The sequence below is a fragment of the Crotalus tigris genome, unplaced genomic scaffold, assembly GCF_016545835.1.
Source record: "Crotalus tigris isolate CLP2741 ecotype Arizona unplaced genomic scaffold, ASM1654583v1 scf7180000017550.10884619, whole genome shotgun sequence".
NCBI classification, from domain to species: Eukaryota; Metazoa; Chordata; class Lepidosauria; order Squamata; family Viperidae; genus Crotalus; species Crotalus tigris.
The window spans coordinates 2,650,716-2,665,530 of record NW_024096468.1 but is presented as its reverse complement, the minus strand read 5'-3'; the positions used below and the strand labels follow the sequence as shown (position 1 = coordinate 2,665,530).

Genomic DNA, 14,815 nt, shown 5'->3' with positions numbered 1-14,815 from the left:
ATTTATTTCCATAAAATGTAAGATTTAGTATATTAGCCTTATTAGCCTAAAATTAAGAAGTAGGCTTTATTTCTACTTGCTTTTTGAAATTGTATAGAAATTGCTTTTACCTAAAGTATGTTGAATGCTTGGATTAGATTGTGGGTTTTCAGCATACAAAGTTCAATAGGTCTTCTCTTTGATATATTTTGACACCAAAACAACCCTATTTCACACTTATAAGTTAATTTTAAAGAAGGTGTTCCCTAAATGCAAGGATTCTCTACTTTTTTGTTACCTGCTAAATTATTCTAACTTTAAGAATAGCAAAAGTTGATAAATTTTGTCTTTGGGAAGTTATGAGTAGCAATTACAGCTTCACTTTTTACTACTCCTTATATAATCTTAAATATTGAAGTGGTCTTATTCTACACTTGGGATGCATATGATATTGCCTCTTCTGCAAGGTTTTGTAGAATGGAAGTGAATAAAAGAGGACAGATCTGTCAATATCCAGCAATCTGTCAAAAAATTTAAAGGTTTTTTTAATGCAAAAACTTTTAGTGACTCAAAAGTGGAAATTGGAATTTTCTGTCCATTATGTACAGCTGTGACAGGATTACATTCTTGGTCCTTCTGACCTCTAATTTTGTCTATGATGACTACTGATAGATTGGTTTGTGTTTCTTTTGTATTAAGCTATCCATGTTTTATCCATGTTTGAAAAAGAAATGATTTTCTGATGAAGAATCATTCTGCTTTTGCTAACTAATATGTTAAAAGATGTCTTGCAAAGGCAGTGGTAATCTTCCAAGAGGCAAACATCTCAACTTTAAAAGAAAAAATACATCTTTCATAGTTTCCAGTTAACTTCAAAGGCACATAGAGCAATTCAAGGAATCAAAATGCTATGCAACAGAATTTTTCCATGTATAACATACAATCAACTCAAAGCACCACAAACTGTTATACCGGCTGAAAGTTGTCCATAATTAACCCTCACCTAGGCCTTTTTAAAATGCATTTTTCCGTTCAATAATTAATAGTCCTACTAAAACACAGGACCGGGGCTTGTTACTTCTTTAAAAGTGAAATATGAATCATGTTTTTATGATTTTGTAAATCTACTCTTTTTACCTTGTTTTGTAAACTGAAATTTCCTATTAAAAAAGAAAAAAGTCCAGTGCACTAACATGTCTTTATTTCACATTTCAGATCAGAATCTTAACAGTTCAATTCTGCAAAATAATGTACATATATCAAAAACATTTCAGTAAAACAAAACAAAACAAAAACAATAGAATTCTGTTACCTATTATTGAGTATAAAACCTAATGCTGCCAAATAATTAAGCATAGTGAAGAATAATGTACAGGTAAGAGTGCCTCTGTTTTCTCCAATTCTTGCTATTTTCTCATACAGAGGTAAAATCTGTAAAAAAAAAATATGTAATGGTAAAAAAATTAGAGGATTGATGGCACTGCTCAGCTGAATAAAAGAAGCAACATATAGCCTCACAAATACACATAATCTATAACTGGTAGAAGTGTGTATGATACAACTCTCATTTTCAAATTCTTATTCTGGGAGAAAAAACAAATCCTAAAAGATTTTAAAATTATATAGCTAATCATAGTGGTGGCTACAATTGCTTAGGGATAATGACTTTCAAGAAAGATTCTATATTTTCGGAAAGGCTACAGAATTAATATCTCACAGATTAAACTTTCAAATCCACTTATCAATTTAAGACATCACAATGTTTGCTGTATGCTCTCAGTAAGAGTGTAGTTTCAGGGATACAAGAACAACTCTAATCAGTTTAATAGTTAATAACTTTTCCAAGTACCACTAAATCCTCTTTTATACCACATCTACCTTTTATGCATTTCTTGCAGACAAGTTCAAGTAGAATTAGAAACCTATGTTAAAATGTCTGCTTAGGTATGTTTACATATTCCAGTATGTGAACAAATGATACCACAAAGTCTAAACATGTTTAATGGCTGTATTTGTTCATAAATTGTAGACTTTGGTCGTATTTTTCCTTTGCATTTTCAAATAAGAACAATACATTCAACCAGCCCTCTATGTTAAAATGGCTGTGGTATAAGAAATGCCAGAACTTGGTAGAAGGGTTTTTATAGTAGGAGTCAAGTAAACAGCCTCCTTGCCTCAATTCAAGACATTCTTCTACCATTCGCTGAGGAAATGCCCTTATAGCAGAGCCTCCATCTCATTGCCAACCCACTGGAGGAGCAGGCTGAAGCTAATCCAAGGTACTCTAGTTTGAAAGTAGAGTTTTCCTTGGGAAAAGGGAAGAAAACCTCATAAAATATTTTCATGAATGTAGAGGAGGTGCTTCCAGGATGTTATGGAGGGGGAACTCTAATTTGCATGCTATAGGAGTAATTCCCATCTGGCAGTTAATTTTGCTACAGCTGCTAAAGGGACTTCATCAGCACTGCCTAATTGTTTTCAAAATTATTCACTTAAAAATACTTTGGCAAATCAAATGGCTTTGCAGGACCTAATATCAATTCCTGCCTCTGCAAAGAATTACATTTGATGCTTGTTATTTACCAGTTTTTGCAATATATAGCCAAGTTGAATCTCCCTTACCCACCAGCAATACCAAATGTAAAAAAAGATTGGGGCAAGTTCTTTTGGAAAGCTGCAGGCTAATAAATGAAAGCTGCAGGCTAATAAATATCAGAAACAAACTGAGTGCCTGTTTCCCCCTAACCCCTTCTCCTCCCCTGCTAAAAAAAAAGCTGATTTAGTTGTGTCTGACTGGCCTCTGCTGGAGGAAATAGCATACTTGTGTGTTGTAAACGCCCAAGAGGAAAGGTGCTAAGGCAATCATGTTTCATTGAAAATTTCTGACTTAGGGAGGCAGAATATTGTTTTGAAATCCCATCTTTCCTCTGCATCTTAGGGCTATGTAATTTTCCCATGTTGTTTTGTCTGTAGCAGGATTGGTAGGACTTTTCAGAAAGCTGTTTTTGGAGAACCATGTTACTTTCTGTGAGGGCAGCAAAACCACACCTGCCTTTTCCTGGGGCCTGATGAAAGACTGTGAAAGCTGTGAGTTTTAAACAGCATACTTTATTCCCATCCATCTCAAGGACAGGAGAAAAATCCATTCCCCCCAAAATTACTTTGTGACAATATTAGAAAAGGCATAGTTTCTTCTGCTTTTGGTAAGTGGGCAATTTTTGCCTAATCTCTATTTTAAGAATAATAATAAGAGCTGATATTTAAAGTAACCAAGACAAAGATCATGAATGTAGGATATTTTATACAATATTAGGAAATGGGGGTGGGGGAGTGAGGGGAGGCTGAAAATGAGAAAACATGCTTTGTCATGCTATGACTTTGAGATATTGGGACTCAAATATATAATTGTGGCACTTATGTGACATCACTAGATGGATACTGTATTGTCATTTTGGCAATCATTGTGGTTTGCTAAAAAAAAGGTTTTTAGATTTTTTTTAATCCTGCTTTTATTTTTTTAAATAAGGTGGCAAACATATCTAAAATTCCTTCCATTTTCCTACAGCAACCCTGAGGTCCAGCCCAGCTGGCTTTCACGCCTAAGGTGGAACTAGAACTCAGTATCCTGGTTTCTAGCCTGGTATCATTTTACCACTAGATCAAAGCTGTGTTGCTTGCATAAAAACAAATGTAATTAGTTTAATAATTGAGCTTGACATAAATGAATAATTCGCTTACTGAAAAATGTTAAGAAATTGCATACTGTGGTATATACTCACCTCTGTTATGCAACAGGTTGTGGTGCCATCAAATCAATGTCTGTTAAGTTTCTGGCTACCCAGACACCCACTGCAAATAGTCCCAGATTAACTATGAGATTTCTGTAACAAATATAAGTGAGAGCTAATGACAACCGATACTGATTATACAGAATGCTAATACATAATTTTCTATCCAGAAACACTTGAGTATTCTTACCTAACAACACTATCAAATAACTGAACATCTTTTCAGTTTCAGAAATGATCTATGTGTTCTCCAATGCTTTGGGGAAACTTTTTCTACATCTTCAAGATTAACGAACCTCAATACATCGAGAAGCACATATATTTCCAACCTGGTACTTTGCAGATTGTTGGGCTTTTAATCTTCAGCAGTCCCAGCCGCGGCACGTGTTAAAATCAGGTAGGGAAAAACGAGTTTATAGAGCACGAGAAGCTTTAGCTAAGCAGCGGAGGGCGCTCCCTCTTTTTCCAGTAGGGTTTCTGGTCGAGACCCGAAGCTCTTCAATACCTGTCTCACCTGCGAAAGTCATTGCGGTCTGTGGCAAAGCGATAAGCTCCTCGGACCCAGCCGCGCAGACCTTCAGGGGTAACCGCGCCGGAACTCCCGCCAGAAGGCCCTATTTGACCGCCTGTCACCATAGCTAAGCCTCAGGATTCCTCGCAGAGACTCGCACAAGGTCTTCGAAGCGGAGGAAATATCCCCCACCGGCAAGCAAAAAAACCGTCACTGCCGGCGCGTGACCTTTACGTCACTTCCTGGTTTCGGAGTGCTTGAAGATCTCCCGCTTGGGGAGCGGTCTGGTTCATTTCCTCTGCTGCGGAGGTGCGAGAAAGAAAAGCACGAGATGCGCAAAGGAAACGATTCCCGGCGTTTCAACCTTGGCAACTTTTAAGCTGTGTGGACTTCAGTTCCGTCTTGGCTGAGGAATTCTGGGTGTTGAAATCCACACAGCTTAAAATTGCCTTCCCCCCCCTTTGATTTGACCCCTCCCCCAGTCTTCTAGTCTTTGAAAGGCCATCAAGATCTGGCTTTTTAACCAATGCTCTGGGACAGGATACAGTAGAACAAAAGCAATGGAATGAGGGTGATTGGAATTTGCTGCAGGGCATCCTAAGGAGATGATTAAGGCACAGGACTTTTGTGTTGTAATTTTACCTTTTGTTGTGAGCTGCTCAAAGCTTTTTAAGATGAGTGGCCATACAAATATATTAAATAAATGTTTCATAATCTGGGAATGCTTGTCTGCAGCTGTTGCTACAACACTCACTTGGGAACTGAGTTAACAAGTATATTTGCAAAATTATGTATAATATGCCAGCTGGCCCATGAATCAGTTGGGTTTGGTAACAGTTACTTGTGCATTGATATTGTAATTTTCTTTTATGAGGCTATAATCTCTGAAAAAAATTCAGCTTATTTAGTGTTAAATACTGTATGGAACTTAATTTAAATCTCCCAGCAAGAAGAATTTGTAACAGCCTGATGTGGGGAGTGAGCAAAAAGAACAGTAATAAATCTTCCTATTACTCTTTCAAAAGGATTACAATTACAATGATTACAAATTATTTCCTGGGATGGCAGGTATTTGGAAAGAGTCCATTCTCTGTCTAGAGCAGGAGTAAGCAACCTTGGCTCTTTTGTGACTCATGGACTTCAACTTCCAGAATTCCTGAGCCAGCATGGCTCAGCTTGGAAACCTCCCTTTCCTCTCAGCATAGCTGGTTCAGGAATTCTGGGAGTTGAAGTCCATGAGTCATAAAAGAGCCAAGATTGTCTGCCCCTGGTCTAGAGGCAGGAGTTGGAGAATGGGGCTGCAGCTGCTAGGAGTATTTATTAGCTACTGCATTTCTGGAGGTGGGAAGCAAAAAACCCCTGGCAATTAGTATGGAAGCAGCTTTGCATGTGAGGAAACTGAAAGTATTAGAGAAAATTTGAAAATGATGTGGCCCTTTCCATTGATTTTACCCATAGTATTTCCAGAAAAGTGGAGGAAGAAAAAGAACCCCTTACAAATGCTATTCAGAACCAGTGGACCAACTTGTTTCCAAAAATCTACTCTGTAACTGCTGCTCTGTTACTTCCCTTCAACATGGTAACTCCAATGTCTTAATGACAGGTTTACTGAAGAAATAGATTTTTAACTTGCCAGTGTCTTACTTTCCCCTTCCAAATAAAACCAGATAATAGGCCTGTCCAGTATTGTTTAGAAAAGGTTTATTCCATTGATAACCTCTATAACTAGTACTATCATCAAGGGAAAATCACTAACTAAAAAAACAACAAATATGCTGTTTTTGAAAGGATATACAGGAGAGGACTTTTTTCCCCATTGGAGGGCTCTAGTTGTGTGGTTATAATAGTCCATTGATTGTTTCTGAGATGTTCTTGATGTGCGATAGTGCTATCATTTGTATAACTTATGTTGATTGTGCTGGAATGGGTTAGGTCAGGGGTAATCAACCTTGGCTCTTTTATGACTCGTGGACTTCAACTCCCAGAATTCCTGAGTTGAAGTTGAAGTCCACGAGTCATAAAAGAGCCAAGTTTGACTACCCCTGGGTTAGGTGATCAAGAACGTTTTGATAAAGTTGCATTGGAAGATATTCTGTAGGTCTATTTCTGGTGTACTGAGTTGCTGCAATGTGTTTCTATTTGTCTGAAATTTGTAATCATCTATCCAGATTATTACATTTAGATGAGCAGGAATTAATACCAGACAAATAATCCAGCAGGAAACAATGCCCAAATCAAGGAACTACCAAAGAGACAACCACATCCTCACTAACCCTGGCAAGGCAAACTATGGTAAATAAATCCCACAGTCACTAGAACTGATAGACAATAAAATGTCTGCATGCAAGCAAACAACCAAGCACAGAAAGCAATAACTCCACAGTCAGCCCTAAAATAAATGTATTCTATTGTAATCAAGTTTCCAATCTTGTATTTTATTTACATTTCATATATTGTCAATTTCCGAGAGATTTGCTACTTATTCACCAATTACTCATATAGATCAGGACCAACTTCTCAGATAACCACAGGTTACTTTGTATACTTTTTCTCAACAAGCTTAGATTTTTCCTTGTTACTGGCTCATTCCTCACAGAGTTGGATAAACAAGCTACCTTCGTGAAATCTGAGTAAGACAGTGAATTCTCAATATACAGAACTACCAGTGCAACCTAAAATAGCTTATTACATTCAATTGTTACCTAAAACTTGTATTATTAGGGTACAGAACACATGTCCAGATTTAGTTTATAAATCTGGGGATTGTGAATTATCTACCCACCACATTTGTTCACATATGTAATGTGTATAAACAGTAGGAAGCAAAATTTCTTACAAATACTTTGATGCAGTATTATAAAGTGAGACACAAGCAAAGAATACCTTCAACTATCTACTATTTAGGTTTACTCAAATTTGTAAGGATTATATATTGGACATATATTTGATACAAAACATTAGAAATAAAACTGCAGACAAGAACGAACAGAATTATACTAGATGCAGATGAAAGACCAAGATAGCCAGTTTATTCTGGATCAAAGCTAGAGGGGCACTGTATTGGATCAGATACTAAATTAAGCAGATCTAAGTTAGAAGTTGCCCATTCCTGGTACCATGCTGTCTCAATAGCAAAGTCTTCTCTGACTAATTGCTGTCCATGTTTCCATGGTGGATTCCAAGATTTGAGCCTGAATACTTCATTATGCCAGTGCTTGTGTATAAGTAATAATTGGTTTGCCTCACATTTCTGCCATGCACATTTTAAGGCTGATTGTTTTGTGGTGGTACTTTAGATAGTACTCGTAGTGATTCGGAAGGCATTGTTTTAATAATTCCTGATATTAGCTCATAGTGTGATTAAACTGAGTATCCACTGTTTTTGTGTGAACACTAATCATATAGGGCTGCAATATTCAACTGCCATATACATCAAAGCAAGAGCTGACGTCTTAAGAGCTGTAGTTCCTGCTCCCCAGCTAATGCCAGAAAGTATATGTAGAATATTGTTCCTGGTTTTTATTTTATCTATGTTTTTTCTTAAGTGTTCCCTTTAAATTAAGGGATGATCAAGGGTCACTCCTAAATACTTTGGATTATGATTAAACTTCCTTAGCTGGTTCCTAAATTCCACTTTTGGTGTATAGTTAACTTGTTTGTTCAAATGAAAAAGGTGACTTTGGTTTTGTTAATGTTGTGTTTTAGCCTCCAGGTTTCAAAAAACTTTATCCATTTCCTTTAAAGAATTATCAAGAGCTTTTTCACAGGTATTGAAGTCTTCAGATTGTTTTATCAATGTGATGTCATCAGTGTATCTACATAATATTTTTCATAACAATATGGAAGTAGTTTTACCGATCCCTTCTTCCAGATTCTTTCAGTCTAGTCCTGGGATACCCTGAGGTTTCCTATCTAAGTACTAATTTGGTTTGACCCTTGTTAATTTTTCACCCAACAGATGCTACTACTTTTTAGATGCCAGATGCTGCTACTACATTTATAGTTCCCTCAATTTCACCATTACATTTTCATCAGCATTCTATATCCAAATTTTTAAAGAGCAATAATCATAATTCACTACATAGTTCACCAAGCATTCCTCCTTTTCATCTTTGTGTATTCAATAATCTTGCTACACATATATAAAAGCAAAGTTTCTTTGCTTATTTTTCAGTATTAGTTGTAGGGGTGACATGCATGCGCAGCAAACTGCCATGTTTTGCACCCCCACAAACCTCATAATTCTGTAACCTTTTGAGACCCTTTGTCCCAGTGAAGCAGCCAAAAGGTCATCCCCTTTTGACTTAATGCCTCACCTACCGAAACAAATATGCTTAGCTCTTTCCTATCTTTTACTGTCTTTGATCTCCCTGTGTTTGTTCTTTATCTAGTCTTTAACCATATAATATGTTACTAGAAAATACTTGGTTAGATGAAGGCATTTTCCAATGCATTAACTGTTGTCAGTATCTAATGGTTAAGCTTGTGTATGTAAAAAAAAATATAAAAGCAATAAACAAGACAGAGGTTGTCAGCAGCAGCTTCTGCCTCTGCTCAAGACGTGCCTGTGACTGCTTCTTAGCATCTTACATTAGTGAATGGATATTAGGGCTTCTGAACCAATTTCTTTTGTTATATCTTTTTTAGGTGTACAGAGGATAGCAGTATTAACTAAAATTCAGTGGCGTACCAGATGTTTCCTTTTTCTGGGTGGGATTGCAAAACTGATAAGAAGCATGCTAGCTCATTTAAATCTTGATTCAGAGGCAGAATTTGCAGCTGAGTTTGTAACTGTAACTAAAACAACCCTTCAGCTGCAGGGTCTGCTTCTGAATCTAGATTTAATTGGATTGCCCACATTTTGTTGCAGCTATGGCCAGAAGCATACCAAACAGAAAAAAAAGAAAAAAAAAGTTTTTATAAGACTAAGGACATGCACTTTTCAAAGGAAAACAGAGTTCAGTTTCTCATTGTAGTAAGAAATTAGTGACGTATCACTCTCTACAAAATGGGTGTCAAACTCGCCACGTGATGTGTCACGATATATCGTGACTTTTTTCCGCATTGCCTCCGCATGATACAACCATGGGCTGGCAGCTTGATACCCCTGCTCTACAATCTTCAGAATGGAAATTGAGAGCCTATGTCAATTGCCTCTTATATCTTGAGCTCTTGGTGCTAAGTTGTTTTCCTGCAGACATTCCATTACCACTATAGGTATCATAATCAGTGCAAAGGAGAGGGGAGTTTGCTGGCTGTTTATTGTAGATTGTGCTATCTCTCTTGAGGGTGAGAGCCTATGGCCACTGCATTACAATGACCAGCAATTGCAGCCAAAAAGGTCAGTGGTAAGAGCTGTTATTCAGTGTAGGCACTGCATACCCAAGATGAAAACCTTTATCTTGTCCAAAGGCACAGTGGAATTCAATTATTTTTATTCCTTTATAACAGCATTCCCCAATCTTTACAGCTTGGCAGCCGGGTGGAGGCGGAGAAAGGAACTGCCTGTGCATATGTGCGCACAGGTGTGCCGGCCCACCACTTGTGCAAGTCGAGTTGCGCACATGTATAACAGGTAGGGGGAACAGGCCTAAAAATGTATATAGATTTAAGATCTATTGTTATCAATTTGTCATCTATTTAAATTTTCTGTTTAAACTTTAGTGACTAACTGCTTAAGGCCTTTATCTTAGAAAGTTTTAATTGCAACTTTATATATCTAGTGATATTTGAATCTTATCTGTAATTAACCCAAATACTATTTAATAAATTGTATTAACTGGATAAGATATTGGGGGGATTGGATTTCCAAAGCATGTAAAACTTCTTAATTTTAGGATGCAAGACAAAAGAAATATAAATCATGTTTTGTTAAATTAAATACATATCAAGTCTTTCAAAATAATGTCTGGTATAGGTAAATGTTAAGTGATAGAACTAAAGTTATAACATAGAATACCCTCTAACAAAGGAGACAACCCCCGCCCCCCAAACATAAGTATGTGAAGGTTAAAAATTGATCTACAATTTAAAAAGCTTTAGGAAGATAATCAAAATAGAATTTGAATGAGACAATAGTCCCAAGATGAGCAATTCTTAAGAAAGGCATTTCAGAGACCAAGGGCAATACTGACTTGCCTTTAAAGAGCAATACTTAAGTCTTCAGGAATACCAAATACTTAATGAAAAGGGAGAAGAGAAATTTAGTCATTTTATATTGTAAGTGAAACATGCATCTCCTTCTTGCTCCTTTTGGTCCTCTCTCCTTCGAACAATAAAACAATTGGATTCACATGTCTTGTTAAGTCTTAATGCCCAATTTCAGTTTAAAATTAGTGACTTTGTAGCAGGAAAACTGTAGTGGTAGCAAAATATCAAAGAGTCTGCTATTGGTCTTCCACTGTGATTTAAAAATTATATTTTATGGCTCAACTGTTGAATTGTGATGTATGAATGTGTTGGCCAGTGCCAATACTGAGTTCATTCACATAGTGTGATGAGCCATTGAATCATGCAGAACTGAGGAAAATAGAATCCAAACACTTTATTTCTGTGCAGAAGCAAATAGGCATCTTCCTTTATTTCAGGTATGGACTTGCTTGCAAAATTTCTTAGCAATGTTCCTTAGCCATATTCCTTCACTAAACTAACACCTCCTATATGTGGTTAGTCCCCTCAGCTTCAGTTGGGAAACAGCTATACTAATACTTCTCATCAAGAAATTGTGGAGCAGCTGTCCAGATGAAGTCCGAGACACTGACAAGCTTGTAGTGAACTCCAAACAAATTTTTTCCTTATTAAAATCTTTAAATTTATGCCCCTTCTGTCATCAGACTTCATTTTAATAAACATGTGTGGCATGTTGGAAATATGTAGCATGTATGTAGCATGCAAAGGGGAAGTTACTTTTGTCCTGTCCGATCACCTTTTCTCTTGCATTTTCTTTGATGTCTTAAATATAAAAGGGAATGTAAGATGGGTCTCAAGTTTCCCTCTTTAAATGAGAGAAATCCCTTTTATCAGAATACTCTGAATAAATTGTAATTAATGATCTACCTGTCTTGGTCTGTCTCGTTGGAAAATACGCATGCTGAGGCACAAGCATAAAAGGCCATATTTGGCCTACAGTCTTAGCATCAGTAGATAATTTAATATGTAATAATTTTTGGCACAGCCCTGACTGAAGCTACTTCTTTGAATAATTTATATGCTAATGTTAAAAACTAATCAATATATTTTACTGAGGTGTATGTTCTGCTACATAAGCAGAGGAATACAAGATTCAAAAGTACAAGATTGATTTAAAAAATTTCTTCACCCTGGAGAAAAAGTTGAAGATACCTTGGAAATATACATTTGCTACAGAGTTGGCAACATTTACCTTTTTCTGAAACCAAGACACAAATTAATAGCTGATGTGGTGCACTTATTCTACACTCCTGTTATGTGCTCCAGGCTACTTTCCTTTGCAACCAGTGGCAAACTTGCCTGATCAATAACCAGCCAAGACACAGTTAAGACCACCTTGTTTCGTTTATTGCAATAAGCAAGGAGAGAAGCTTTCAAAGCTTGGTTTTCTCCAAAGTTCATCATCTCAAATCAACATCTTTATACATTCCCTACATCGACCACCCATCCCTCTTTGTTCCCAATTGGCTGAGGTACTATGAGGTTACATTCTCTCTGACCACCTTCTACATATTTCCTGCTACCCTCCCCAAATATACTAAATCATATATCACATGCATTTAAATGAGCATGGTCTTCCTGGTTATGTTATGGATTCTTAGAACAATAGTTTCTTTCCTGTTATTCAGTTAGTTTAATTTTGTCTTTCCTGTCTTTCCATTAGTTTTGTTTTACTTTTAAGCTAGCTATTTCCTCTTGCGGCTACTTCCTCTTACAATTTTAAATTTTGAAGACCTTTCACTTATTCCTATCATTCCTTAGATGAAGTCATTCAGCTAACAGGCTGCATCTAACACTAGTATTGCCTAACTTTTATTTTACCATTTTATCAGAGAGAATATAATGAGGGACTCTGTTAAAGGTTTTACTGGGTCCAAGTATATTATTTATAAGGCATTGTGGGACTCACAAGTCCTTCTCTATGTCTTACAGATAACAGAGAATAGTTTTGCAATCCTTTCCACAACTTCCTTCAGTCTCTTTGAGAAGTAATCCATTTAACGCTGGTTAGGTTTAAATTAGCAGAATAGTCTTTCCTTATCTAGTAAAAAAATGCAGTTTCCTGGTTGCCCCAGCAGTGTAGCAATTAACTAGGGGTTGATCTGTCTGCCTGTCTTTCACTGTTTGCCCCACATCTTGCTGCATCTCTGTTTCTATTCTGTTTCTGAAAGAGGTTAAAAAAAAAGTTCCGCTTTTTCACTACTGTATTACAAACTGGCTATTTTCTCCTTACAACAGACCTACATTTTTCATTTTTAACATAGCAGAACTATTCCTTAGCCCAGTATTTCTCAACCTCAGCAATTTAAAGATGTATCAACTTTAGCTTCCAGAAGCTCCTAGGCAAAGTTGAGAAACAATGGCTTAGTGTTTATCAGGGTTCTGAGCTTCTGACTTTCCCTAGTTTCTGGAAACGACCTTGTACTCTTGTTGGGTCCTTAGGCCTGCATGATAATGTACATTGTATGTATGTGGTGTAAAGCAGGGTCCCCAACCCCCGGTCTGTGGACAGTACTGGGCCACACCATGCCAGCAACTGGTCTGCACAAATGAGCAAAGCCCCATCCGTGGGATGCAGGCAGCACATTAAATCACACACTCTCCAGTCCATGGAAAAATCTTTCTCCACGGAACAGGTCCCTGGTGCCCAAAAAGTTGGGGACCTCTGGTGTAAAGTATAGTTACTGAAAAGGACTTTCCCAGCCACCGGTAAAGCCTTTTTCTGGCATTTCTAGTTGACGTTTCTTTTAAGGCTTTTGAAGCCTTATGCAAATTATCTATCACTCGGCCTTATTTGGAATACGAAGACACTTATTTGTTCATGAAAGACACCCAAAACAATGTACTCGAAGATTTTTAAAAAAAAAATATTACAGGATAAACTGTAAAAAGCTTGAATGACTTGTGGTAATTTCCATCTCCTATCTTCAATTTTATTGCAAACTTTGAAAAGGCCACCATGCCTGTTTTTCCCCCTTTATGCATTTGGCATAATGCATAATACTAGACTATACCTGAATTAATTGGCTAAAATTCTACATACATTTTTGTTATAAGAGAGGGAAAAAAACACGTTTGGCCCCTCCGGTTCTTTTTCACCATAGCCCGTTAACTCGTGGGTTTCATTTTCCTGCGCCAAATGTTTGGTCCCTCCTTGCTCTCGACCATGCGGGAGCTCTTGTGCTCCGCCTTCCTGCCTGCAGCTGCAAAGCCGAAAAGAAGCACGTCTTAAGGTGGTTGTTGCTTGGTTCGTTCCTGTGTTGTTCGACTGCGCTTTTTCTTTGAACTCCTGACGCGGAGACCTTAACGTTATCAGTGCGCTTCTCCAGTTTGATCTTTAGTAAAGCTCCAGTCAGCCCTTCCGTTTCTGGTGAGCGGTCGAATTGGACTGGATCTCCGTTTTAAAGCAAAGCCAAAGTAGACCCTGGCTTGGTAAGTTTTCCAGGACTGGTTTTCTTACGTATTTGGACAAGCGATGTGACGCAAGACTGCCTTGAAACAAAAATAACTGCTATGGAATTTTGCGCACTATTTAAAATTATGACTACAGGATTCTGAAACTAGGTGAATCTGTTGACTTTGTGCAATATAAGCCGGCAGGGGAGATAAGGGGGCGGGGGGGAGGGAAAGCAGACTTTCTCAAGAGTTGTTTAATTGTATTTTTGGTTAAACATATGTTCTAGAATGTTTTATAATTTTTATGAGTTGCTATAAGAGCGTTGTTATTGCTGTAAATATTTCTTGATTTCTCTTTTCCTTCTTCCGACTATTTTGAAGATGCTCTTAAAACAGATTTTCAGTTTGGTGATCAGAAAGAGGTAATTACAGGTCTACTTGTGCAAAAGAAGTGCTGCTTATTGCTTCGGCCCTACTTCAAAATGTGTTGACAGACACCATGGATGGGGGGGGGGGATAGGGTCGCGGATGGTGAAGCCAGAACCGAGTTCAGTTGTGCCTTCTGCGCGCGATGAGGTCGATGCGGTGCAATGGTTTACCTGTAGATTGCGATTATTTTTAAGCAGGCAGCTCGTGGCTATCCTGTCAGCTCTTGCTAATAAGGGGCTGTCTCCTGTAATAGCTTTTAAGAACTAGTTTGTAAACAGCTTCCATTATTTGGAGCCCTTAAGATGGAAAGTAGGAATGTAATTCCCAGTTGTAGCTCCTACAGATCTGAAGGCACCACGGTGGAGAAGGCTATTTAAAGTCATCCTCAGGGCATAATCTTGGAGAAAAAGTGTGCTAGGAGTGGTTTGTCTGTGTTGTTATTCACGCTGTTAGTTTTCTTTGCGTTTTAGCGTTCTTATCTCCTCCCCTCCTTTTCTCCTCACCGTTTGCCTCGTTTTTTAAA

At 37.6% G+C, this 14,815-nt stretch overlaps 2 protein-coding genes across 6 annotated transcripts in view; one reads left to right on the top strand and one right to left on the bottom strand.

Moving 5' to 3' along the window:
• Positions 1-1,158: 1,158 nt before the first annotated feature.
• Positions 1,159-4,497, bottom strand: TOMM6 (translocase of outer mitochondrial membrane 6). Its single transcript, XM_039340204.1, has 3 exons — positions 4,282-4,497; positions 3,759-3,860; positions 1,159-1,410 (listed from the first exon to the last, which is right to left on the bottom strand). The coding sequence occupies exons 1-2, from the start codon at positions 4,401-4,403 to the stop codon at positions 3,764-3,766; spliced, it is 219 nt and encodes a 72-aa protein (XP_039196138.1). The 5' UTR covers positions 4,404-4,497; the 3' UTR covers positions 1,159-1,410; positions 3,759-3,763.
• A 9,158-nt stretch (positions 4,498-13,655) lies between these two features.
• LOC120306546 overlaps positions 13,656-14,815 on the top strand; it is a 43,012-nt gene continuing 41,852 nt past the window's right edge. For 3 of the 5 annotated variants that reach the window (XM_039340012.1, XM_039340001.1, XM_039339972.1), the window contains exon 1: positions 13,659-13,899. The gene's annotated coding sequence lies outside the window, so the exon portion shown is untranslated. Of the gene's footprint in view, positions 13,900-14,815 lie in introns of all 5 variants that reach the window. The other 2 variants (XM_039340021.1, XM_039339992.1) reach the window with 2 other exon arrangements.